The 26,614-nt window shown below is 32.3% G+C and overlaps 5 protein-coding genes across 5 annotated transcripts in view; 2 read left to right on the top strand and 3 right to left on the bottom strand.

Annotated features, from left to right (window-relative positions):
* LOC126855677 (uncharacterized) overlaps positions 1-4,366 on the top strand; it is a 168,776-nt gene extending 164,410 nt beyond the window's left edge. The window contains exon 6 of the transcript XR_007688279.1: positions 4,356-4,366. The gene's annotated coding sequence lies outside the window, so the exon portion shown is untranslated. The remainder of the gene's footprint in view (positions 1-4,355) is intronic.
* The window catches only part of LOC126855729 (uncharacterized), a 47,988-nt gene extending 37,037 nt beyond the window's left edge, over positions 1-10,951 (bottom strand). The window contains exons 1-2 of the mRNA XM_050603593.1: positions 10,155-10,951; positions 9,067-9,482 (exon numbers count right to left, since the gene is read on the bottom strand). The gene's annotated coding sequence lies outside the window, so the exon portion shown is untranslated. The remainder of the gene's footprint in view (positions 1-9,066; positions 9,483-10,154) is intronic.
* Positions 10,952-17,075: 6,124 nt separating this feature from the next.
* LOC126855668 (ornithine decarboxylase 1-like) lies at positions 17,076-23,704 on the bottom strand. The gene is made up of 9 exons (XM_050603525.1): positions 23,308-23,704; positions 20,648-20,821; positions 20,288-20,533; positions 20,127-20,203; positions 19,813-19,986; positions 19,249-19,588; positions 18,955-19,169; positions 18,656-18,864; positions 17,076-18,558 (listed from the first exon to the last, which is right to left on the bottom strand). The coding sequence occupies exons 3-9, from the start codon at positions 20,472-20,474 to the stop codon at positions 18,339-18,341; spliced, it is 1,422 nt and encodes a 473-aa protein (XP_050459482.1). The 5' UTR covers positions 20,475-20,533; positions 20,648-20,821; positions 23,308-23,704; the 3' UTR covers positions 17,076-18,338.
* A 178-nt stretch (positions 23,705-23,882) lies between these two features.
* LOC126855683 (dnaJ homolog subfamily C member 30, mitochondrial-like) lies at positions 23,883-25,047 on the top strand. The gene is made up of 2 exons (XM_050603549.1): positions 23,883-24,006; positions 24,168-25,047. Exon 2 carries the CDS (start codon positions 24,276-24,278, stop codon positions 24,900-24,902), a length of 627 nt encoding a protein of 208 aa, XP_050459506.1. The 5' UTR covers positions 23,883-24,006; positions 24,168-24,275; the 3' UTR covers positions 24,903-25,047.
* Positions 25,048-25,176: 129 nt separating this feature from the next.
* On the bottom strand, positions 25,177-26,525 carry LOC126855681 (vacuolar protein sorting-associated protein 37B). Its single transcript, XM_050603545.1, has 4 exons — positions 26,250-26,525; positions 25,914-26,085; positions 25,770-25,852; positions 25,177-25,689 (listed from the first exon to the last, which is right to left on the bottom strand). The coding sequence occupies exons 1-4, from the start codon at positions 26,379-26,381 to the stop codon at positions 25,420-25,422; spliced, it is 657 nt and encodes a 218-aa protein (XP_050459502.1). The 5' UTR covers positions 26,382-26,525; the 3' UTR covers positions 25,177-25,419.
* Positions 26,526-26,614: the final 89 nt, after the last annotated feature.

Genomic DNA, 26,614 nt, shown 5'->3' with positions numbered 1-26,614 from the left:
GATTTAAGGGCTTGAAGCTACATTCTCTCAAGATGATCAAATTTCATAAAAAGACCAGCTGACATTTTATATCATCTTGAGGGAATGTAGCTTCAAGCCTTTGAGGAAAAACTTCTCTCGATATGAGGAAAAACTTCTCTTGATCATATTTGTTATTCCTAGCTTTCTCTAAACACATGTATATTTCGAATATTATCCAGTTTGATACTTTCCCCGAGAAACTTCCAATTCTAATTTAATTTACTTTTGTGTATTAATGTACCATTTTATTATAGTATATACAATAGAATGAGACTTGTAGAAATGCGTGAAGAATAATGTGCGTGTGATGATAGATATTTAAATGCCAAATTCACGAACAGATGTAAGTATCTGTTCGTACGGAATAATGATCATTAAGATGTAGTTGCTAATTTATAAATGTAATTAACGCTATAATGGCAAGATTCTTAGCAATAATGATAGACAAATCTATACAATCATTAAATAAAAATAACAATCATTTCAAAAATATGTGTGGTCTACAATAATACACAATTACAATTTAAAATTCTTGCTTAAATCCAGATTAAAATTATAACGCGCGTATCGTGCAATAATAAATAAATAATAAATAATATTTTAATAATTGATTGTATGATTATGAGAGGTGCGTCGAGAGATGATGTTTCTATTACCGAAAAAATGAAAAGGGCGATCTATTATAATTTCAGTTGCTACATAATCGAGCTGCAATCTCTTTTAATAAATCCTCTAACAATAAATGCTCTTGTTGAGTAAATTTAAATCGCGAGGTAAATAAAACGTAAAATACGTGGAACAAAATTATTCGTGCAAAAACGTTATTAATCGCCATAGGTCTCTCTGCGCTTGGTTAAATATGAATAGATAATGTGATCTGCTTGAATTCTCTCCGTTAATAGACCACATAACTTAAATACAGAAAATTGCTTTGAGCAATTGTTCGCTTCACTGTGTAACTTACTGGCAGTTTCTTGCAATCGAGGACACCTTATACATATCGAGAGGCAATGAATTAATCACACGCAAATTGTATTTGCACTTCTCGGTTAAGACAACGAATTAACACCCTCACTCTAATGTGAGGGTCGTGATACTTGAACTATTTTGCGTTACAAAATTTATATGCAGATCGGAAAATAGATTTTGTGTAATACATTGCATTTTCCATTTATATTAAAAGATACTTAAATGATATAGAGCTGCCAATAAATTATAAAAGTATTTTTCGATTACTAAAAAAGTCCAAGAATACTATATCTTTAAAAAATAAGAAAAATTATATTTGTATATTGTTTGCTTCTGTAGTTTAATGCTAATGTTTTTCAAATCAGTTCTATATTTGCGTATTGCTCAAATCGTAACAAGTATTTTTAAATTTAGAGCACATTTCTTGCACATTTGTCAGTTTAAAAATCCGATCAATGTTTATGCAAGTTGTGCAGAAACCGAATCGAACTCGGTATCTTTCCGTCAATACAAAAAACGGAATAATTTTATGTAAGATTGTTATTTAATATTACACAACCATGCTATTCACTAATCCACCAGTTACACAATTTCTATAGCAATAATAGCGGATAGAAAATTTTTCTAAGGAAAATAATAAAAACTTTTTTTTTGAAAAAAGAAAAAATGATCATGTAATCTTTTAACAACAATAAATATATAAAATTATATATTTTATAAAAACGTTTCTCGATACGATAATTTTATAATCATTTTGATTATAGATTCTACAATTAGTACTTTAATATTCGCTAATTCGTTCCGAAAAAAAATTCATAATTTTAATAATACAATGCTCGTAATATTTCTTAAATGTCTTCTTAATTTATGAACAATCATAACGTTTGATTCAATTTTCGCGTACGAGGTTTCTGTCAGTGTAATATGCGCGTGACTCGTCGAAGAGATTGCAGTCTGGAAGGTGCGTGTCAAGGTCACGCACATTTTCCCGACACTGAATATTTAAAGCGCGTGACAGCCGATCGTACAGTTGCCGGACTTGAATATTTGAGTCACGCAACATTAACGATCATCGACTCTGAACTGATTTTTTAAGTCACCTCAAACGCGTTTCTCTCTCGCTTTCATTGCACAAAGGAATAATAGCGAGCATAAAATTACGATAAATTGTGATCTTTCACTTTTCGCGCTCTTTTACCTTCTCTTTAAAATTTTTTCGCTTTAATTCGCCACGTTCTTTTTACTCAGCTATCATTCTCGACGTACGTCTTCAATCAGTGATCTCATACACGGACAAACTCGTGTATCTCGTCGTTTACAAAACAAGAATCTTACGGAACGTAGACAAGAGAAAAAAAAAATGTATTCTAGGTGCGCCTACTATTGTATGCTGTCGACACCGGGGTTCTCTTTGATTACAAGAGAAAGAGAGAGACAAACTCGAATATACGCGTCAAGAGAATCGAGAGAACCGTGTTGGGCGAACCAACGAATGAACGAATGGTTGCAACGGGCAATACCACGGAATGGAATGGATTGGTACGAAACGGAACGGAATAGCATGAGCGTGTTACAAAATATCAGCTTTCACCATATCGGCGCTATGCCGAGAAACACTGACAATGAGAGCAATGTATATGACGACGACGACGACGACGATAATATCGTCGGCGACATCATCGTCATCATCGTCGTTATCCTTGACCCGTAGACACCACAAGCAGGATTACAGGGTTGATAATTGATCCGTCAATATGCCGTCTTCTCATGTAAAAATCATTATATATCTCTTTCGAAATATCCTGTTTATTATTTATCTAAAGCGTATAAAAAAGAATAAAAAATTGAAGCATTTTAATGAAGAATAAATAATCAATAATTGGAGTAAGAACTGTCGACGTGTGGATACAAAAGTGAGAGAAAGGCTGTCAAGAAAATTGATGGATTCCGCAAAATAAACAGGCGAGATCCAGAAAGTAGACGCACATCACGATACGACGCTTAGTCATGTCAATTATTTTTAATCAACTTTGAAAAAAATTATACATTTCACTGTGGGAAAGTATTTAAGTAAGAAATACACGGTCCATCGGTGCAGACACGATTTGCATATGATTTAAAAAAAAAAAAAATACGTCGTTTCGCAAAGAAATTCATATCGCGAATAAACATCTTCTGTGCATTCAAACACATCAGGATAACATTACGTAAGAGAGAAACATATTCGTCTGGTCGAAGTCGCGAAAATACATCGGAGTCACGGTACTCATCACATCCCAAGGATCCCGTTACAGGCCGTAGACATTCGCGACCGTAAATCCCTAATTGCAGGTGAGGCACTGCTCTTTAGAACGGCCGTTCTCGCCACCTACGTTCACGTGGTGTTCCACGTGAGCGCCGTGGCTCAATGCTACGGCGATTGAAAGTAAATTCTTTTTTTTCTATTGACGAGTTGTACCGGCAAGAGAGAGAGAGAGAGAGAGAGAGAGAGAGAGAGAGAGGCACTCATAAATTGATACTGATATTTATTGATATTTTACTAATCGTTTATTACGCGAAGAATCATTATTTTACATATCTTTTTTTCTCGCAATTTGCGTTTGCCATTTAATAAAAATAAAGCACAATCATGATAATAACTCGAATAACTATTTATAGATGCTCTTTCGTACATCTTTTTCTAGTTTAATTTTGCTTTTAAGTAACAGGGCCTTATATTGAATCTATTTCAGTAAACAGTACGGCATGTAAGTAAATAGTATGATGATAAAACTCAGGTAAAAAAAACTATTTAAAATTGACAAAAGTAAACAAGTTATCGTTAAATACATAATACATTTAAATATTTGTATTTCTTAATTAAATAATTGAAATTTATACCCATGTAAGTAATAAATCTTGATTCAACAAGAGCAATGTCATCTTTTTGTTTTCTCGTTTTTTTAATTAATTAAATATGTAACAACGCGTGTAAATTGATTAATCGATCTTAATCATTATTTGTGTTATGCTAATGGGCTATGGGATTAATTGCCGGATGCGGGTCAATGCCCGTGACTCTTGAAATACCTCGTGCTGGCATCATTCTCTATCTCTGTTTTTCTCTTTCACGGAATCGACGGTCGATCAAGTATGGCGTGAGCCGTGATTCGACGTCCGCGGGAAAGGACTTTCGACGTTCAAGAAATCGCCGATTCACTTTTGCAATCATCGAGCGTACGATCAGCAACGGAGCGGAGCGCACAGCTGATCCAGCTGGCCGCGCCAAGCTTGTACGCGAGTCGTAATTTTCTACTCGCCGGCAATGGCGTTTTTAACCGTCACCTACATCGCCCCGTTACACGATGACTTACGTTATTACCGAGATCTCGAATGTTTCTGAATTGCAGATTGCACGAAAAGGAGCAGAATATTCGTTGCGACGGCAACGATGACAAAATCCATCTGATGATAATGAGTCATATAGCGATTCTCTTGTATTTATAATCATTACACCATCTTCATTATTCTTACGTTCTTTCGTGTCGCATAAGGATATTTTTAGATTATTATCGAACCACAAGTGTCACGTCGAACAATATTTAAAATATTTTTTTTAGATAAGAATTAATAAAAAATGTTGCGTTTCCTAGAAATTTCTACTTATCGTTAGACGAATTTACACGAAAGATCTCAGAAATATGTAAGCTATTAACTTATGAGCGGAGAAGTTACGAGATTGCAACTCCGCAATATTCAACCCCTTTTAAAGATGCGGGTGCGATGGAGCAAGATTGTGTAATGGAAAACAGTGAAGCAATCGTGGTAGTTAAAATAGCGATTTCAATTTGTGATATATATATGATATATATATATATATATATATATATATATATATATATATATATATATATATATATATTAGAACGCGTAATCTCTCTTAGTCTTTTGCATCATAAATGCAGTCCTCGTATAATACCGACATTGCTTATATTACATGATAATCGACGTTTTCAAGGTTTTATGCATTATATTAGAATATTTATAATTGCGATTTATGATTTAATATGTTTACAGTCACGGAAACATATTTTATTCACGCTTCATCTAATGATAAATTGCATTAATATATGCGGTTAATAATACGGTTGTTACTCAGAAAAACACGTGGATCTTTCGTATATCATTGGTTTACAAATTAATTTCCTTCAATCAGTAAATGATATCTTTAATCAAAGCATATTGATAATATTAATTTAATTCGTTATACGTCTTTGTTTATAATAAATCTACAACATATATATATTTTTGCTCAGCTGTTACAGTAAACAAAAAATGTGATAAAAATTTATGGTTGTATTTTTAGAAAAAAAAAGAAACAGATTTGTTTATTTAATAAAAAACATAAAGTTATGCACTGTCTATGTAAATTTTATTACAATATGATGCAATGATCTAGTTTAAAGCATTAAATATGATGCAATGATCTAGTTTAAAGCATTACAAGGAAACTCATTTTTCATGTACATACGAGAAATGTTTTGTGTGACAATAATAAAGGAAAATATAAAAAAAACACCTGGATTATCCACGCCTCAATCAGAAACTTAAAGATCTAGACGACCGCACGAACGTAACCTTTTCCTCGCGAGTGGACTTATTACCTAACAATGACTGTCGGTGATGTCCTTTACGTGCTCGACAGCGACGTATTTGTCAGGGAATTACAGGTGGTCTCTGAGATAACTGCCAACCCGGACGTAACGTTTATACATCTCACACGTATTTTTATTATCATATTATCGGCAGGATCGCTTGCGCAGTTTTCCCATTGACACGCTGTCTCGAGAGATATTGAGTGATAGACGATAAACCGTGATTGTTTGACAAGCCGGATTAAGGGGGTTTTCCGCTGTAAGGTTTTGAAACTCGATACATTCTCTCCGAAAAAATTATCGCGTTATAATTCTTTGCATCCAGCATTTTCGATAAGTAGATAATTAGTCGCATTATTATCGAATATATATGATAAATATATATTTATAAAATATTTATAAAATATTTAAAAATGTATTTTATTAAGATATTTTTTTTTTATTGAGAGAAAATATATTTATCTCTCAAACTTAAATAAATTTTCGTACGATAACTAAAAGTTGAGTTTCTCTTTTTTTTTATTACATTCACGCTTAAAATAATCGATTTATCAAGACAAAGAGAGAGAGAGAGAGAGAGAGAGAGAGAGAGAGAGAGAGAATACAATATATAAAATTTCTCAAAGAATTAATAAAGAGTTTTCAACGCAATACTTGTGTGTCCTACTTCGTATGTGAACTATTCACCGCGAATACTTATCGAAACGTTGCTTTTCTCTCCGGTGTGAAAGTACCTCCCTCTTTTCTATCCTTTCCCCCTTCGTAGAGCAACATGAGATTTTTAGTTGAATAACGTATCAAAATTTTGATTTTAGAAGCTTTATAAATTCCGCGAGACGCGATGAGGAAATAGCACGCCGAGCGGAAGGAAACTCGGCACGTTGAATATTTCCGCGCAATTAGTAACAGCTTTGCCTGTACGTGAAAGCGGCAGTAAATTAAATCAGCCGTTAGAGCAAAGAAACAGAAAGCAACCTCAGCGATATAGCATCGCGTATATCAACCTATAATTGCATAGTGTTATGCAAAAGTGAATTAACTCGGTACGATCATTTTGTGTAAATTAAATTAAAACCATTTATATGTACGAGTGTATAATTTATTATTTAAAGAGATAGAAGTATGTGTAGAAGAAATTGATTTTAATATACGTGCTAATTAAAACGCGGAATTTTATATTGTTTTTTTCTCCTTCCTCTTTTTTTTCCGTCTATGTCTGTGGCTTTTTCTTTTATTTCAAAAAAATTTGTAATTTAATTTTTTTTTGTAATAGTTTCACGTTCATTAAGAACATTATAAGATATGTCACAAGTTTAAAATATGATTATGTAATAAGTATACTAATAATAGAAATTATCTTGTTAATCGTTGATTATATCGAGTTTTGAGACTTTAATGGACCCGCGATTGATTAGCTGTAATGCGAAACCCGTAACGCAAGTTTGGGTAATGTTGTACGACCAGACGATCGTAAATAAGACAAGATGATAAAAAATCAGCACTGTTTGAAAAGTATAATTATTGTAGACAACTCAAATTGCTACTAAAATCGCAGTTTCTCTTATTTTCTCCGTGGTCATTTAAATTCCCCAGATGCAAATAATTTTTTTCTTCAAACGATATTGCAAATATTATATTTCCACTTCGGAAGTATGATGCTTGGTTGATATGATTAACATTTCTCTAGTCAAGGTAGCAAAAAGCGAGACATATAAATATATATGTTGTATAACATCAATCCGGTTTCGGTGCGTGCGTACGAGGAAATTGTAAATATTGAAAATGAAAGTTTTATTCTCCGCTCGTTTTAAACATATTGCATTTCTCTTCCTATATCCGCGCTCTTTTACGTCTTATATTGTCCGTAACTATAACTAATAACTATTATATACAAGGGATATAATAATCGTAAATAATAATCAGAAATGTCAAATTTTGATAAAAAAAATTGTGAAAGTATAAATTATGCGAAATTATTATAGAATAAACGCGAATTTTATTAATCTGGGTTGCGAGGACAACTCAGGGAAGAATGAAAGAGACTCCGCTTCCTTTTACAAAAAAGTACGACACGCAACGTTCTTAGAGATATAGGAGACATTTCGTTTCTCGACTGGCAGAGAGACTGGTGAGAAGAAACGAGAGTGATTGAATCTCGCTTTCAACGCTCTACGCGTGCACGAACGAGTCTAACAACGGAAGAGGTAGGTGCTCTCTTTCTTGTAACGCGAGACCTGAATCGCTCGAAGCACACGATTGTTTGACAAACTGCGCTCCGTGTGACTGCCACGTGCTTTGTGATGAAGCACGTACAGGTGCCTTCGATTCTTCACGGCATATACCAGTAGAAATCAAAATCAGTTCATCAATGAATAATATTTTTAAATATTCAAAGAGTATTTACTCATGAATTATGAAATTAATAAAAACTGAAACACGAATATATAATTGAGAACAGTGGGAATTTTTGCAGAAATTTTGTTAAAAATAAAAATAATCAGAGTTGTACGCGTCTTTCCATGTATTTTTTATGTAAAATATAAGAATAAGCGAAGGCGGTAATTGACATTCTTTGTTACATTCCTCATCGATAGTTTTGCAACATCGCCAAGAATGCTATCTGTTAGCTTCTTTAGGCTCGTAACTTTACGTGATACTTTTAATTACGTATTTATTCGAACTATTCGCGTGAGATATTATGTAAGCGTTGTGCTAAATAAACGCACTGTGTGGTCTAGTAATTAGGTATAGTAATTGACTTATTCAGATATTAGTGTAGAAATCGCGACATATCTAGCAGGCTCAATGCTAAAATACCATAAGAAAAATATTCTCTAATATAGATAAAATTTGTATAGATTGATTTGTAATAATTGCGAAATTAATTTAATTTGACACAACTCGACAATAGACAATTAAATAAATATAATTAGATTTAAAAAAAATAGAAGTTATAGAAAAATACAAAAATCCGATAATTAAAATTCAAAGATGCAAGTTTTTTGCATAAATCCGATCCTATTAATATTGATTCTTTTTGTGCAAAAATGTTATTTATAATTGTAATTAATTGTAAGTGCAACATATTTTGGCCAGTTTTATCATAGAATTTTTTGTGAGATTTAAAAAAAGGATTTTTTAAATAAATATCTCATACATTTAAAGCAAAAAAATAAACTTATGGTATTTTGCATTCCATTTCAATTCATCCTTAATCGCAGGACTCATTTCAAAATCATATTAAATATACATATATTTGAAATAAAAAGATTGTGTTGTACGCTTATGAGCTTATTATTGTAACGCATAACCTCGCCTTTTTGAAATACATTTTTCTAAGACGATTTGGAAATAAACTCTGCGATTGTGCGTCCTGTGTTCCGAGTTTCGAAGATGACGGAATTGTGCAACTTGTACGTCGCGAAACGGGAAGAGTACTTACGTCATTTATAGTCGGTAGGAGTGAAGTTTCGTCGATCGGATGCGCGATCTATCACGGTCCTCATGTTTCCATCGCTATGGCCAGCGAGATCTTCAGCATCATCACGATGACGAACGGGGAAGTCGTCTGATGTAAAGCTGTTCTCCTCTCCACACGTATGATGCTCTCCACACAGACGCCGTTCGGTCCCGGCGATAGATCGACGTTTTACGTGTTTCTTTTTCCGGCGTGAGATTTCCGGCAGCTGTTTTCTCGCTTCCGTATGCAATTTCCGTATCGATCACTGCACACCAACACACTATCAGGAGGAAGATGGTTTATCTCCTCATACGATGCGATTCACGATCATCGAATTTTGCGAGACTTGACTCTTTGCATTCTCTTCTTGGTGTAATCTCACACGGATGTCGTTTCTCCTAATGAAAAATACAGGTGTGTAAATATGATTAAAATAGGAAAGAATAAAAATATGCGAAGCGCAAAAGACGAAAATTGATTCGAGATCGAGCGCGCGGATGTTTATGTTTATTGATGGCACTCCGACGTCAGAATGCAAAGAGTCAAGGAAAATACGAGCTTTTTATTCGCATCTCCAGTCAGACGGCGCGGGAATGGAGAAACACGAAACTCGATTAAGCGAGAAAAAGGAAAAAAAAATAAGAAGAACGATCGTTTAAAAAAACTCGTCTTCCCAGTTACGCAAAGCCGGGGACGTTCGGCCAGAAATAAAAGTCGCGGCGACTTTTACATCGAAATGCGGAGAAGAGGAATATGTCGTTTGTTCCCGCTCTCGTCGCGCAGCGTCGTCTCGCATTAATTACCGTAAGACGATCGAAAGTTCAATCGCAATCGCGTACAGATTCCCGAGAGTGTTCTCCCCCGCTCTCTCCTCCCACGAGATCGATCTTTCTCATTGTCAGTCAAATAGATCAATAGATTTTTTAGATTTATATATCAGCTGTTTTATCATATATTGCTCTACTATATTATTTTTGCACGCTACTCTGACTACTAGTAAATTATATATGTCAAGTATATATTTTACTCTCGAATTTCGGAGCACGACGTATACAAAATTGAGCGAGTACCTTTTATCTTTGTCGATAAGGTTATATCGTTATAAGATGAAAGTGTCCCTGCGAGATTCTTTCCTTCGTTATCTCCTTCTAGCACTTAGGATACACGGTTTTCCGGGAACTCTCTCTAATCGAAATTAAAACTTTTCGGCGAATCCGATCATCGATGCCACAGATAAATATGAAAAAATGCGCCTTCTGTATCGCGCGCGAATCTCCGCGCGTCACAAATCTGTTTCTCACTTCACTCGCAACAAAAGATGCGACCTTTTCGAGGATGCAGAAAACGCGATTTCAACCGAACCTTTTTAATTGGCGCGAGGCTCGTTTCTCGTATAAATAACTCGTAGCATCGACAATTCAAGCTCACCGTATTCGCGCCGATTATAATCCTTCTTAATCCATAACCTGTATGTTACGCACGCAACAATCACACGTCCTTCTCTTCTTGCTTCGATGCGAGCGACTCGTACGCGACGCGACCGACAACGACGGGCATATCTCCTCTCGCCCGATGACACCCTCGCCGAGGAATCGACGACAATCGCCGAAGGACGACGCGAGACGGACACGTGCACTCTGTACTCGATCACGCGTGCCGCGCCGATTTGAAAATCCCCCGCGAGAAACTGGCGCTGAAGACGCGTCACCGGCGAGGGAGGTCGGCGAGGAGAGGAGGGGGAGAAAGAGAGAGAGAGAGAGAGAGAAAGAGAGAGAGAGAAAGAGAAAGAGAGAGAGAGGGAGGATGGACGACGCGTGATGGTGAGCCGCGCCGCGCGGATTCGAAATTTAATGCGAATGCGCGAGCGGACTCGGTGTAACTGCGGACGACGGTGACCGTCGACGTCGACGGGTGGCCAAGAGTCGCGGGAGGAGGTGGGGAACGCAGTCCGAACGCGACAGACCGTGGGGAAGGACCGCGATCGCGATCGTTACACGGCCATGCACGCGCAGGAGAAGGCCGTCCTCCCCGAGAAAGAGAGAGAAGGACAGATTTGCGCGACGACAAGACGCGTCGTCACCGTCTGACATGAAAGGTGTGCTCGGCACACACAGCAATGCGATCTATCCTTTTTATAAAAAATTTTTTTATAGAGTACGAAGCGTCTCTCCCAATATCTCGAATTTACACTTTGTATAATGTAATACGTTAACATGAGAATTTATTCAAACGAGAAATATGCTTGGTTACGAGGCGCGCGTCTAACTTCAGCTTAAAAAAAAAGTTTTGCATTTCGTAAGATATATATATATATATATATATATATGATACTTTTTTAGATATATATTATTATTGTAATTATTATAAGTAAGATAAAAAAGTAGCGCATTTAAAAGAGAAAAGTGCTTAATTTTAGTGGATTGAATTTGAAATACCTGCGCGTCTTGACCCTTCGATGTAAAATGGCGCCTCCTTTAAATTAATCGATAATTCGAATGACAGATGCGCAGTTGAAGACGATATGCGAACTACTGCGCAATAATCGATACAGCTCCGCCGGTAAATTTAAAATATGTCCGCTTGTTACTTCCAAAATATGGGCATTCTTTTTTATTGTTAATTATAGATTATATAGTTGATGACATAGCGAAAAATATAGTCCCAGGAATATCTGTTATAGATATCTGTAAAATTATCAAGAATACTTGTTTCAATTTCACGTAATAAAAAAAACACATTTATAACAAACGCCATCGCATAAACTTTAATTATCAACATCTTTTCGCACATAAAGCGAATTATCTATCTACAAATTCACGGTTGGACGGCCGCTTACAATATTGTGCAACAAGTAAATGGAATTACCTAGAATAACCTCTCGGAAAAAGACGAAAGATTTTCTTTTGATTTCATGTCGTAGAAATACATAGATGACGGCGAGCTTTATTAAAAAAGCGTTTCCGCCATACCAAGACAGTCCTTGTCGAGTTTAGTTTTCAATTTTATTAGACAGATACTATACGAATCTTTTGCGTCAGAGTGTGTTCATCAGTCGAATAATATTTATTTGTTTTGAGATATAATAAAACGATTTATTAATTTTTTTATTAATTTTTGTCCACCCGTATCTCTTTATCATTTTCTAATCAAAAACCACCTTATAAATTTATCTCGCACATAGACTCACTATACTGAATATTTAAAATCGATATTCTGATCGCGTGATAACGCATCTTTTTTTTGCGAGAGGAAACGGATTGCAGGATCGCAGAATTACAGGCTTCGCGTAGCCGGAAGTGTGTCTAAGCTTCGCGTGACCGATTGCGCTGCAAAGTCCGCGTAGCGGCCGTCGAGGTTTAGAATCTCGAACGCGGACTTGTTAGACATGACTCTCTACAAGTGGGACTACGACTACAATGACAGGAGTGAAGGAGACAGAGGCCGGAGCGAGGGGAGAAAGAAATGGATAAAAGATAAAACAAGAAAAAAAAATGCGAAAGAGTGGTAACGGCACGGGCTTTGAGTCCCGGTGTTCGTTTTCCGGTTTTCCGTTCTCGTAAGGCACAATTCCACCTCCTGCGCTCTTCTGCGTCCTTTTCTGCCTCTCTCTTTCTCTCTCTTTCTCTTTTTCTCTTTCCGTCTTTCTCTGTCTGTATCACCTCTCGAGCGCTCGACCCTCCGCTCTTGTTCTGTCTCGCGCGAGAGGGAAAGTATTTTATATCACGCTTGGCTTGGCAAGAGAAAGGGGACACGGTTCGCTCCTAATTTCTGTGCTTTAACTTCGTGAACCTATATATCGCATTGCCCGCTGTGTACGCGTATGTAATTCGACGCCGTGCTCGAATTGTTGCACATTCTCGCCTCGCGACCACCGTGAGTTTACGTCCCGACGTGAACTTTGCGCGATCGCACACTATTAAGTTATTGATAGTATCAAGAAGTCTAACATAAAACCAAAAAAAAATACTTAAATGTCGAAATTATATTATGTAATCTTTAAAATACATTTTCAAAATGTGTAATGTGTAATTTGAGATTGCATAACATGATATATCTTCCTTTTATTAAAATAAATGCAATAATCTATAAAATAAGATCTTTTATACAAGCTGTTATCTCGTCTCTTTTTTCTCTCAGAAAAAATAATATATTTTTTTATTTCGATATGCTTTGCGATAGTTTCGATTCAATTAACTTCAATGAAAATATAGTTTCGAACCTTTTAATTTAATTCAAACGAGATATTGAATGTTTCATAACTATTCCTTTATGCGGAATGAAAACAAAGAAAATTCTTTGCGCAGCGATGCAGTTAAGATTTTTAACATTGATTCATCTCCAGTTGGCGGAATCATCGTCGTACGCGATAAATTCTTATCCGCGTTGATGAAGAAATCTAGTAATAAGACTTCTCGATGCTGGAATCGATCGCCCAAAGACGAGAACAAAGCAAACTCACGCCGCATCGAGAAAAAGAGAGAGAAAGAGATACAATACGAAGTGGGAAAAGACAGAAAGAGATACAGCAACAGCAGCAACGATTCCTTGGCACAAGTCCGGTTAAAAGTGAAATCGACCATGTACCGTCATAGCTGTTATTATATGTTATTCAAGCCGTACAAAACGGACGATAGGATACCTGAGGCTGTTGTTACGAGAGTTGCGCATTGGAAACGTAACTCTGTCGTCCTGGGGGTGCTCGTTGTGTCGTGACATTGATAGAAGCAGCGGCGAATCTCTCGTTCGAGTATATCCTAGACAGAATCCATAATCTTCCTGCGCGTTCTCCAATCCCTTTTTTGCTCCTTCCACGTCAGACTTAGTAGTGCGTGTATATAAGCCATCGCGCGCTCCGCTACAGCCGTCCACGTTAATTACGAAAGTGAAAGTACAGCTCGTTCACGATGTTGGATATGAAATAAAAAAGAAATATCCGAGCTTCTCTTCTTCGTCTTCTTTTCACCGCCTTTATGTAATCCGGCTGATCTTGTTACCGTTTTTTCGGATTGACCGCAAACGTGTCTACGCGCATTCATCGTGAATTGCGCGATCAATGGAAGAGACGATTCCCTGCAAAATCGTCTAATGATTAGTATAGAAGATCGGGAAAAGATATAATAATAGGTCTATTCAATCTCTGAACATATACACATACAGAATCATGTGTATATATTATATAATATATATGTATATGCTTATAATTAAATATTTAATATTTCATCGAAGTAACTTCAATGTTTTTTTTTTCTTTCTTTTTTTTTGAGAACATATTTCAGATAGAAATGTAGAATTCAAATGTATATCTCTTGTGTGACAATTTTTAATTTTATTTAAAACTCACAATTCTTAAGTTTTGTCCAATTTTTTTCCCATATATTATCTTATTTTTATGTCAATTCACATCAGTCTTGCCAGTGAATTTCGGTAACAAAACCCGGAAGCTTTCGTTTTTATACAATCTCTCTGTCTTTATTACCTCATAATCAAATTTCTAATTCGATCTCGCAAGATCGATCGACCGAGACGAGAATTTCGTAAAGATTTCACTGTTGCCTCCGGTATATCGCTTTTGCATATTTACGTCATTATTGGCTGAAGTGATTAAGCGAATTAAACGAAATGACGAGACAATCAATTTTGCAAAAATACAATATCTTCAAAATTGAAAAAATTACCTGTGAAAAACTTCTTGAATTTTTTACATAAATTATACACACACATATATATATATATATATATATATATATATATATATATATATATATATATATATATATATATGCAACATACAGAAATCGATCATTGTAAACAGTTGCGTGTGTAAATAATTTTGTATAGAGAAAAAGATTAGTGACGTTGTGTAATCATCCGGTTATGTACCGCGTTGCTAATAAAACTGCAATCTCTTTCTCTACCTTTCACAATGCATAACGGAAATCGTGACTGTTTTATGTTTTTATGTCGTGCTTACGCCATGATAGATGAAAATTATTTAAATTCTCTGTGGGTAAAGTTGTCTGATTATTCACAGATAATAGAAATTTTGACATGAACAATTGTCGATAAAATCGCATACACATGTTCCACTATATTTTTTTCTAATTTTTCAACTTTTTTACGATATATATATATTTTTGCTAAAATCTATATAAAGAATATCCATAGAGTAAAACTTTACCAATTATTATTTTTTGATTACTTTTACTTGGAACTGATAGTATGCGCGTAACAAACATTTCATTACCGCAACCGTTTAATTTCTTCTTCTATTTCTAAAAGATATGCTTAATTTAGGATACGTTATACCGAATGCTTGATGGTTTAATTCTTAATATATAAATATTTACCAGCAGGACATAAGCAACTTTGCCTAAGTCATGTGTTTTATTACATATGATTTCGATAACTAATTGCTCGTTCAGCAGAACAATTGAATTGCTGTCTTATATCCGACAATGACAAATATATAGCATAAATGAACAAATGTAGCATAAACAAACGAATAACTATAGCGACTATTGGAATATTGTTTTTTGTTTTTTTTTATAATGTCGCTGTAAGTATTTCTCATGAAATATTTTACAATACATATTCCTATATAATGTCTCTGCAAATATATTACATTTTGCAATTTGCAAAATTGTAACATATTGTTACAATGTACATGTAATATTTTGTGCTGGGTAACTGTTATCTAACAAAATTTCCCGACTGTTATCACGCTTCGATTTGATATCTGCACGATAATCAAATCAGACCATTGATTAATCATAAGCGCGATTACATCTTTGATTGAACATTCGATATACTCTGATAATATCTTTATTTTGATTTTTATTCGCGTAATTTCCACATATGATATAATATGCTGATGCGAAATCAGTGATAATAATGATATTTAAGACATATATGGGTCATCTATAATTGTAATTTAATCAGAGATATCCATGTCATGCCATCTCATATCTCTATGTTTAATTTTGTCACACTCGAGATAAATGTCTCTCTTTTCACATCGTCATTATACAAATTTATAGATTATTATCGCAGAAATAAATAAATTCTAAATGAATCTTAAAACGTATTTCACGCGCACATTGAAAGTAAAATTAAAAAATATATCAATAGTTCAGTTGAAGATATAATAATATCGTTAAGTTTCCAATCCTTAGACAATATATTAAGTCTTTAGAATAGAAACTATGGACATTATATTTTTTTAATTAAATTGATATTTTATCGCAACCTTATTTAATGCGATACTTGATAATTTATTATTTGACCTTTTAAATGCAATGCGCAGCGTCATTATCAAATATTGAACAAAAGCAGATGTTTTTATTTGAGCGGAATATGCATATATTATGGCATTTTTACCACAGAATTAATTTTTCATAATATTGATAATATTATACATATTCCGCTTCAATTTTTATCGCACATATGTGGCTTTACGGCGAAATGAAAGATACATTTTATTACACATGACAGTATAAGCTCGTTTCGATAAGAATTATCAAAAGGTCATATAATATATCGTGGCCATATACTTTTGTTGATCGTGCCATTAAATATATCCATATTTTCAGTCATTCTCTTAAAATTGATTATAAAAATTATCGTCTCTTTAAATTATCTCGTAACACGATCTATGCTTATTAAAAATTATAATGCATAAATGTTACATAAATATATAAACAAATATATAAAGTATAGAAGCAAAACTTCATTTTTCGAGATTTACAATTAAATGAGGAAAACACTTTTCAACAAATTCAAAGAATAACATTTTTTCTCTAAATTAATGATAAATTAAGATACAATGTAAACAATATTATATGGAAAAATTTTGCATTATAAAATAGAAATATTTTTGACTCATAATAAAAATGAAGAGAATTGCTTTTATATATTATTTTTATTTATTGTTACATTTACTTATCTAGACTTACCAAAGTAGACTATTACGGAGATAATAAATACAATATATATAGAATCTTGCATTGATACTGTATTTCATTATATTTATTAATTGATTGATTATAATTATAATTTATCATAATAATTACAATAATAATAATAATGTTAATAATAATAATAATAATAATAATAATAATAATAATAATAGATATATAATAAGAATAATAATAAAAAATTAATTGCTTTCGGTTCTTGTGACAGCTGCCTCAATGCTGTTTAGTTCCTAGCAATCCTACAGAGTTCGCAAGTGAATTTTAGAGAATGCCTTTGTGCATCTTGTATAGTACACATATATATGTTGTACATGTCAATTTTTCATGGATTCTCTATTCTTTTTTCTTTTTTTTTTATAATGCCTTAAAACATAGATTAAAAAATATATAATTTGAAAAATACTTGTTAACTTGCCCCGAGTGATTCCCATAAGCCTTTTATAAAATTATTCTTTTTTCATATCTTAAATATTCAAAACACAAAACAATTATAGTACGTTTATATCGTTGCTACATATTGGCCATCTCATTTTTTTTTTTTCAATATGGAAAAAGTGATATATCATTTCACTACCAAGAGAGCTCTATGTATATATAATTCATGCCAAAATTCATATCTTGTTCTATGTTAAATGCGCTAATTGCTTACAAAAAAAACTTTAAAGTTAATTTTTGACAAGCAGTTTTTCTCTCTGAAATATCAATTCTTATATCTAGAAATGTATATAGAAGTTATAATATACTGTATTATATATATAAAGAGGCATATTTAAATTATCTATTCTGATATTTTATGTCACATCATATAATAAGAGAAATATTGAAATCATAAATATTATTTTTCATTAATAATGTCAAAAAAATTATTTTTAATACTGTACTTAATTTGCAGTTTCTCTTGTTACTACTAAAAAATAAACGTATTTTTAATAAAAGTAAAGAAAGCGATTTTGAAGCATTGATCAAGAAAAAAGTTTTGTAACTATGTCAAAGCTTGTTTTAAAGTTAAATATATATTCGTTTGAAATTTGAATATATATATATTCGTTTAAAGTTATGAAATTATCTATAAATATATTTTAGAGAGAAAATTTCAAAAGTAAACAAAATAATGTAAAATTACGTTGTTTAAAAATAATTTTTGCATATGCGCACTTACCATTTGTTAAATTTAAAGAGAAAATAAGAAGTAAAATTATTTGATATAGCAAAAGCTGGAAAGATGCATCTGTTTGAAATGCATATATATATATACTTCAAAATATTTTTGAAATAATAAAGTTAATTTAGCGGTGGCTCGATAAAATCGTAGATGAAATGTGATGGATTATTAGAAGTATCTGTTAAAATTTCAGGCGTTGTCAATGCCATTGTTGGATTAGTATCCCTCCACGGATTAATATCATTTCCTCCAATATCTAGTCCAAGTCGTAAATTAGCTGGTGTGTTGCCAATAACAAAGTGATCTTCAGTTAAAGGTAGAACATCTTTCAGTAAAAGCCTAAATATTAAGATAAAAAAATTATTAAATTCTTTATTAAAGAAGAAAAAGATTGATGTTAGTATTGATATCAAATAATACATGCAAGTTTTCTTACCAAATATCTTCATCAGTGACAATGTGAACCTTAGGAATGGGAAATCCATTGAAAGGAGAAGCAACGGGTAATGTATAAGCACCCATGTTTTCAAAAATTATCCAATCGCCAAGTTCCATATCATGCAACATAATATTTTCGACAACTTTATCCAATCCATCACACGTCGGTCCCCATATGCTTGAAGGAATCAACTTTCCGCAACCATTCTAATAATAAAGATTAAGATATAGATATATTAGTAAAAGAAATGGCAAAAAATATTGTATTAAGATATCTTATCTGGATAATATTATTACCTTCAGAGGAATGGGAGTGACATGTTGATGATCGTACAACAGACAATTGAATGATCCATAAACACCATCGTTGATATAATACATATTATGTGTAACAGTATTGGAAGAATTTATGTCTCCTCGTATAGAACGTTTGCTATGAATATTAGTTGCCAAAGTGAATGCAGACGCGACATAAAAACGGCCCGGTTCAGCAATCACATGAACAGCATCAGCTAAAAGACAACAAAATTTGGTTACAAGTTTCAAATAGAATATATCCATAGTACTTAAATAACAAAAAGAAAAACTTACTATTGAAATATTCATCGAGAGCTTTATTGATAACCTCAGCAAATTTGTCAATGCTTGTGCCTTTGTCGCCTGGATAACCACCACCAAGATCCAAAAGATATGGCTTAAAACCGAGATTAGTAGCCATATCGAATAATATCTTGCAATGATGAATAGCGCAATGGTATATCGGTGGATCTTGACATCCGGAACCAACATGAAAGCTAAAGCCAACTACATTAAGACCCAACATATATGCAAGGCGTAAAAGACTAGGAGCCTCGTGTATCGGATCACAGCCAAATTTCATGCCAAGCGGACATTGGGCTGTTTCCGCATCGCAACGAATTCGTATAACAATCTGCAAATATAAATATAAAATATATATATATATATATATATATATATATATATATATATATATATATATATATATATATATGTGTGTGTGTGTGTGTGTAGGTGTGTATATAAAATAGATAACATATTTAAAAAAAAATAAAATTATTACTATATTTATATTTTGAAATGAGGAAACATGTAAGAAACGCAATATTTATAAAGTTATTACGACACAATAATTACCTTGGCCGTCGGAAAAAGTTTTTTGATTTTGTGCAATTCGTTTTCATTATCTACCGTCATAGTATCCACTCTCATTGCAGCAGCATGACGAATATGTGAAGCTGGTTTAGCCGGATTAGCAAAAATAATTCTTGAAGAATCCACACCAAGACTCATTACTTTATTTATCTCATTCTATATAAAATAAAATAAAGATTTATACATGTAATAAATACACATACATAGACATATACTTTTTGACAAAATCTGCATGTTAAAAAGATGTATTTATTCCTCTCTTAAAAAAAGATACATTTAAAGTTATTCATATTTACCTTAGACGCGCAATCAAAACCGACACCGAGGGCTGCTAATACCTCGATTACCATCAAATTATCATTACACTTTACAGCTGGAATTTAAATAAAATTTATGTATGAAGAACAACTACCATGTATATATAATAATATAAATCCCAAATATATAAATGACTTACCATAATAGGGCTCGACTCGTGGCAATTTTTCTTTCCAGATTTGATGCTTTTGTACAATATCTCCTATATCCAATACATAAAAAGCTTCTTCTTGTAAGCCACTCATTGCAATATTTTCGATAACAGTCATAACATTGGATTCACTATCCAATACATGGATGCGTTCATCGAGATTTGTTACCTTCATGTTGAATGAACTGATAATTTTTTTAATTAATCAGTACTCTGTAGGTGCTAGACAGCAAACTGAAAAATCAAGTAAATATATATATATATATATATATTTTATTAGATAGATGCTAATATTCTATACTTCATATGTTGTATGTTTTAATAAATTTAGTATAACAAAAAACATACGAGGCAGCTGTCAATGCTAATCGGGTGAGTCGTGGGAAAGCGGATTAAGACAAGATCACTGTGGGGGTGCTAGCAAAGCCACGGGGGCTCTGCATTCAGGGCCAACTTCCAGTTGTCGCAGTTATTCAAGCACTCACCAGCAGACTGACCAACCAGTCTATCGCAAACAGAACCCTATAAAAAAAATAAAAAACAATTTTTATAAATTGTTGCTAAATATAAAGTTTATTCAATATATATATTTGTATTTCATATATATATAAAATACTAATTTATATAAAAAAAAGACCAAAAAATATATAAAATTTAAGTCCACAATATATGTTACCAACAAAATAAAAGAAAACAATTGCTTAAATATTAATATATATTCATAAATTAGCATATATTAAAATAATTTGGTAGCCTAATGCACAATCTTATCTGCTTATCTTTCTTTTATCATGGCATTGACATTAAATATCATATTTCTTCTGTGAGATCAATATATTAATTGTAAATAAAATATTATAAATAAAATAAATCTAATAAAAAAATATTATGTTTCATGTTAAACTTAATTTGTCCATTCCCTTATACATATATATGTATGTATGTAATAAGTATATTAAAGTTTACTTTGTTTTATTTTAATTTTAAATAATTTTATTAAATATTAAAATTTAATGTAAAACATAAATTTGATCTTACCTGAAGGAAAGTAATTCTCGTTTTTTTATACACACAGCACATACATTAAATTATGCTTACAATTATTTAAAGATTCTTATAACAGTTTTAAAATTTAGCCGTTCCTGTGTCTCGCATGCAAAATGAAAATAAAATAAATGAAAAGGATTTTTCACAAATTATTTAAAACTTAATTAACTAAAATATAAGTAAAAGCTATAATAGCTTTGTTCACTAATAAAGCTCAAATTGATGGAAATTCAATGTAATACTGAACTGGCAAATATTTCGGCCATTATTTATATCAAGAAGATAAGTAGTATCAGGCAGTCTTTGCGTGTTTCTACTTATAAAATTATCTGACAACTAAGAAGTACATGAAAACCAATTTAGAGCATAAGGATAATATAAAATCTATTTAAGATCAAGAGTCAAACTTCACTGGGGGGCTGGGAAATACCACGTTTAATCTATTACATTCAAATTATGATTAATAATTGATTATCAATCCAAAGTGCTGTGTCAAAACTTTATATATATATATGATGCAATATCTTCACAATAGTAAAAAAACTTAACTAAATATAATGTAAAAATCTCTTTGTAACATACTTATATATAAATTAAATATCTTAAATTAAATAGCACAATTCTAGAATACATGTAGAAAGAAATACCTCTTACAATTTGAATGAGTACAAAATATGTTATAAATAAATTTTAAGATATTCTCTTTTATATGTATTAAAATTTTTTTTCTTTGTATGTATATTCATAAAATAAGAGTGAGTATAGCTCAATAATATAAAAACTTAAAATAATATAAATTTTTATAAAAATGTTTTAGCAAATAAAAATTAACAAAATTTTTTATCTTTTTAAACACATATAAGATAAGTTCAGACAACACTACAAAAGCGAGAGTTCTTATATAATGTAACAATAGCTTTACTGGTTTGAAGAAGAAATACCAGTCTGAATAAGCTAGTACAAGCTTCAAGATATCAGTAAACAGAACTACTGGCCATTCTGCAGACATTGATGTTAAAACATGTGATGTGATACAAGCGAGAAGATATTGAAAATGTATCTTATAACAATTCATATATGTATATGTGTACTTTTAAAATGTATTACTTTAATGGTTTATTTGCATAATTAGTTTGCTAGAAAAATATAAATAGAATTTGTATAAAAAAATATAACACTGAAGTAGCAATAAATTTTAACTAGCAATAAGTATTAAAATATAAATCAATGAAATTAATATATGTTTATATATATATATATATATATATATATATATATATATATATATGTTAGTTAATGTATATATGCTTTAAGTTTATCAATAAGGAAATAAATATGTGCTGAGAAGAACTCATATAAAAATACTTTTTTTATATACTTTTTTAATACTTATAGTATGCAAAATTATTTTATATTTTATACATAATAGTTTATCTTAATGTAAGTACGTGGTACATATGGTACGCTTTACATAAACATATAAGTACTTTAATCGATACTCTCTTAATAATCTATTGCACAATACGTAAACATAAGTAATGTACATATGTAATGCATAATCAAAAATGAAACCAATATAAAAACCATTTTTTTTTTTTGTAATAAAACGATATACAGTAAAATGATTAAGAAAACTATATCAGAAAGATTATATTAATCTGATGAACTTTGTACTGAAAGATAAACAGGGGTAAACAGAAACTGACGTGATCTCAACAGAACTTGATGTAGATATCATTGCAATTAAAAAATAGTTTTTCTTTCTTTCTCTTTCGATAAAAAACTCAAAGAAAGCGAAGTAAGAAATTCATGAATCATCGTTTATAAATGTGATTTTCACGTGATTGAGCATACCATGGTAGAGAGCGAAATACATACATATACAGATTTATCACACATACATAAAAAGCTGTATTGGGCATTGGGCGATTCTCTCTCCAGGAGAAGTCGCGGATACGTACCTTATCGAACGATCGCCACCCTGCGGGTCGGCACACGGTTATTGACGGAATGATGGAAGTTTTCGGTGACTGGATCTCAAAAATCAGTCAGATCGGTCGATGAGGTACGGGTTGTCGTTTGTAGCGACCAGTGCCTGTCGTCGAGTTCTCGGTACTCCGTACAGCCTCCTTACGTCGGGGCAAGGACATTCGTTTCGTCCGTTCGTAACCCGGTTTAGGCGTTACGCGCAAACATCGTAACGTCGTCGATCGTATATTTAAATCGTGTAACCGTTTAGATTTCGTTTCGAGATAAGAAAGGGCCGAGACGATACGCGTACGGAGCAGATTTCACACACCGCCAACACACCACCGCACCGCCAGCCATGCGCGATCGAAAGAGGCAGTATAGATCCACGTTCCAAGATGGGACGAGTCACTCGCGCATGCGCACTGCCGTGAGTATGTAGCAGACGCTCAAGCGAGAACTTTGACATCGACCAATCCTACGCTTCGTTCTCGATGCATTGACACGTCAATATGTCGTAGCCAATTAGATTTCGTCCTGTCTCTTTGTTTGTTGGAAAAATCATTTTTCATCTATTCATTGCATGAATCATGGGTAACCTTAACCTATCATTCGTTTCCTTAACCTTTACTCCTTACCCTTTACCTGTAATATAATTTTATTTTAGTATATGAAAAAAGTTATGTTGAATAGTAAGTTATTAATAGTAAATTATTAATTGACTATGTAAAATAATGATCTGTGACTTCAACAAAAAATACATTATTTTAAATAATGCGTATGAAGCATGTCAATCTAACGACGATTATCATTTTGAAAATTAAATTTCTTATTGATACATATATCGTTTCAGAAAGTTTTACAATTATACATAAGATAAAGGAACAAAAGAGATAGTCCGTTAAGAAAGAAAGGGCTATTAGAATGAATTTTATATCGTACATTAAATCTGATTTTCAATATGCATAAATTTAATATGCTGAATTCTTCAACGTCATCATTAGGTATCATACGTCTTTATTCCAGTAAGCCAAATATTAAATCATCAAAAAATCATTATGATACATTAAAGATTACACCACATGCCACTCAAAGTGAAGTGAAATCAGCGTATTACAAATTATCTCTCCAGTATCATCCTGATAAAAATAAGAGCGGATATGCAAAACAGAAGTTCCAAGATATCTCAGATGCCTATGAAGTACTCAGCAATCATGAACTGCGCAAAAATTACGACCGAGATACAATGATTCGTCAGTCATCAATGTCAGCCACTGCTCAAGAGCCTATATCTCATTATAAAGACAAGGTTTACTCGGGTAGTTCAAAAATTTATAATTTTGATGAATGGACGCACGCACATTATGGAAGACAAATGTATATAACTCGTGTAAGGAGAGATATCTATAAACAATATAAACAGATGGAACAGTTGAACCGCCATGAGAGGGACAAACCTCGAATCTTAGAATTTACCATATTTTTGTTGACTATAGCAATGGCTGTTATATATATGGAACATTCAGTAGATATACCAGCATCTAAAAGTAAAAAACATATAGAAGAAAATAATAAGAAAAACAATTAGTCAATGTATTTATTTTGAATTGTACAAATTGATATATGTTTTAATATTAAATGTACAAATTTATTTTTATGTCTTTATTTCTGTTATTGTTATACTTACTAGTAAAATAAAGAAGATATTAAATAGATCATAGTAAAAGAAAGTATTTATGCAGTATATTATTTTACATATCCCACAAAAGAATGGTATGCATATATATTGTTACAGCACATACATATAATTAATATATTAACTATTATTATAGCATGAAACTAAAAGAATCAACTTCCTCATAATATTTCAAAAGTATTACCATTAAGAATATAAGATTCATAAACATGTAATACATAATTGTAGTCATATATGATATATATTATGCAATATATATAAATCACTTAATATAAAAATAGTAAAAAATTAATTTACAAAGAGAAGTTATATGTAAAGAATAGATAAAATCAGATATATATGCTGCGACTAAATATATAGATGTATTTTAAAAACAAATAAATATGGAACATGTAATTTTTCAAATTATTTAATATGGCCTATAAATTGGTAATCCCGATGGCAATGGCATTGGCATAGCTACAGGTCCAGTCGGATATGGTATAGAAGGTGTTATTCCAGGGAAATTTGAAGCAATTGGATAGCCAGGAGTACTGTTCGAAGAATGCCCTTTTCGTATAAGTTCTCTCAATTTATCCACTTTCACTTTACGCAAATGCATCAATTTCCTTCGCGACAAAAACTGATCCAAAAACTCATCCACTTCGATATCACCAGCTAGAAATTTCTCTGCTATTGCCTAGAAATTAAAAGGATATAATTTAATTATTTACTTTTGTAAAATAAATTAACTAAGTTATAAAAACATTTTATATGTACCTCTGATTCTTCTTCAATTTCAGCTGCAGCTGCTTGCAATAAATCAAGTGCAGTGTCAACAGTCATTGTTCCAGACTTATCACCTGTAAATATATATTGTTTTATATATAAATACATTGTTATTACATATAAATAATAACTTACGCATTTCATCTAATTTGTTTCTGACACTAGTACACAATTGGTTAGCTTGCTCGCTCAGCTCTTTTAAAATCTGTTTGCCTTCCTCTAATTCAGGTTGCTTGGACAAGTTAAATTCAGCCAAAGATCTATTGCTTGCCATTAACATTTCCTTTTCAGTCTCAAGATTCTTAAACTAGTTTTAATTTAACATTAAAAGTTTACTTTTATAATATTATATAAATTGATATATATATAATTTAGTAACTTATAGATTACTCAAATTACTAAGTAATATTAGACTTCTTTTAATTAAACTTGATGCCTAATTACATAGACTTAATGTTACAATCGTATTACCTGCTTTATATCTTTCATGATATCTTCGAATTTTCCATCGTTATTTAATAGTTCCTTCAACTCATCGTTGTCCAGATGAGACAATAAACCCAGAGCCGCGGGTATATCCGGTTCCTGATTCGATTTGTACATTTCTCTCAAGAATTAACAATTTTTTTATCCGAAAGTCTATCCGCTATTTTTTGGATTATTTATTAAACGTAATGCAACAATGTAATGACAGATTCACTCCAAAGAGCATCAGATAACTTAACCTCACCTTGGTTCTTTGTACAAAATTAGTGCCATTTCCTGTCAGATGATCGTCTGCTCTGTTGGTAAAATAGTTTTGAGTAATGTAAGAATAGTGCTGCCATCACGTGACA

The sequence above is a fragment of the Cataglyphis hispanica genome, chromosome 16 (assembly GCF_021464435.1).
Source record: "Cataglyphis hispanica isolate Lineage 1 chromosome 16, ULB_Chis1_1.0, whole genome shotgun sequence".
NCBI lineage: Eukaryota > Metazoa > Arthropoda > Insecta > Hymenoptera > Formicidae > Cataglyphis > Cataglyphis hispanica.
The sequence above is the reverse complement of the archived record's forward strand: the minus strand, read 5'-3'. Positions and strand labels throughout refer to the sequence as shown.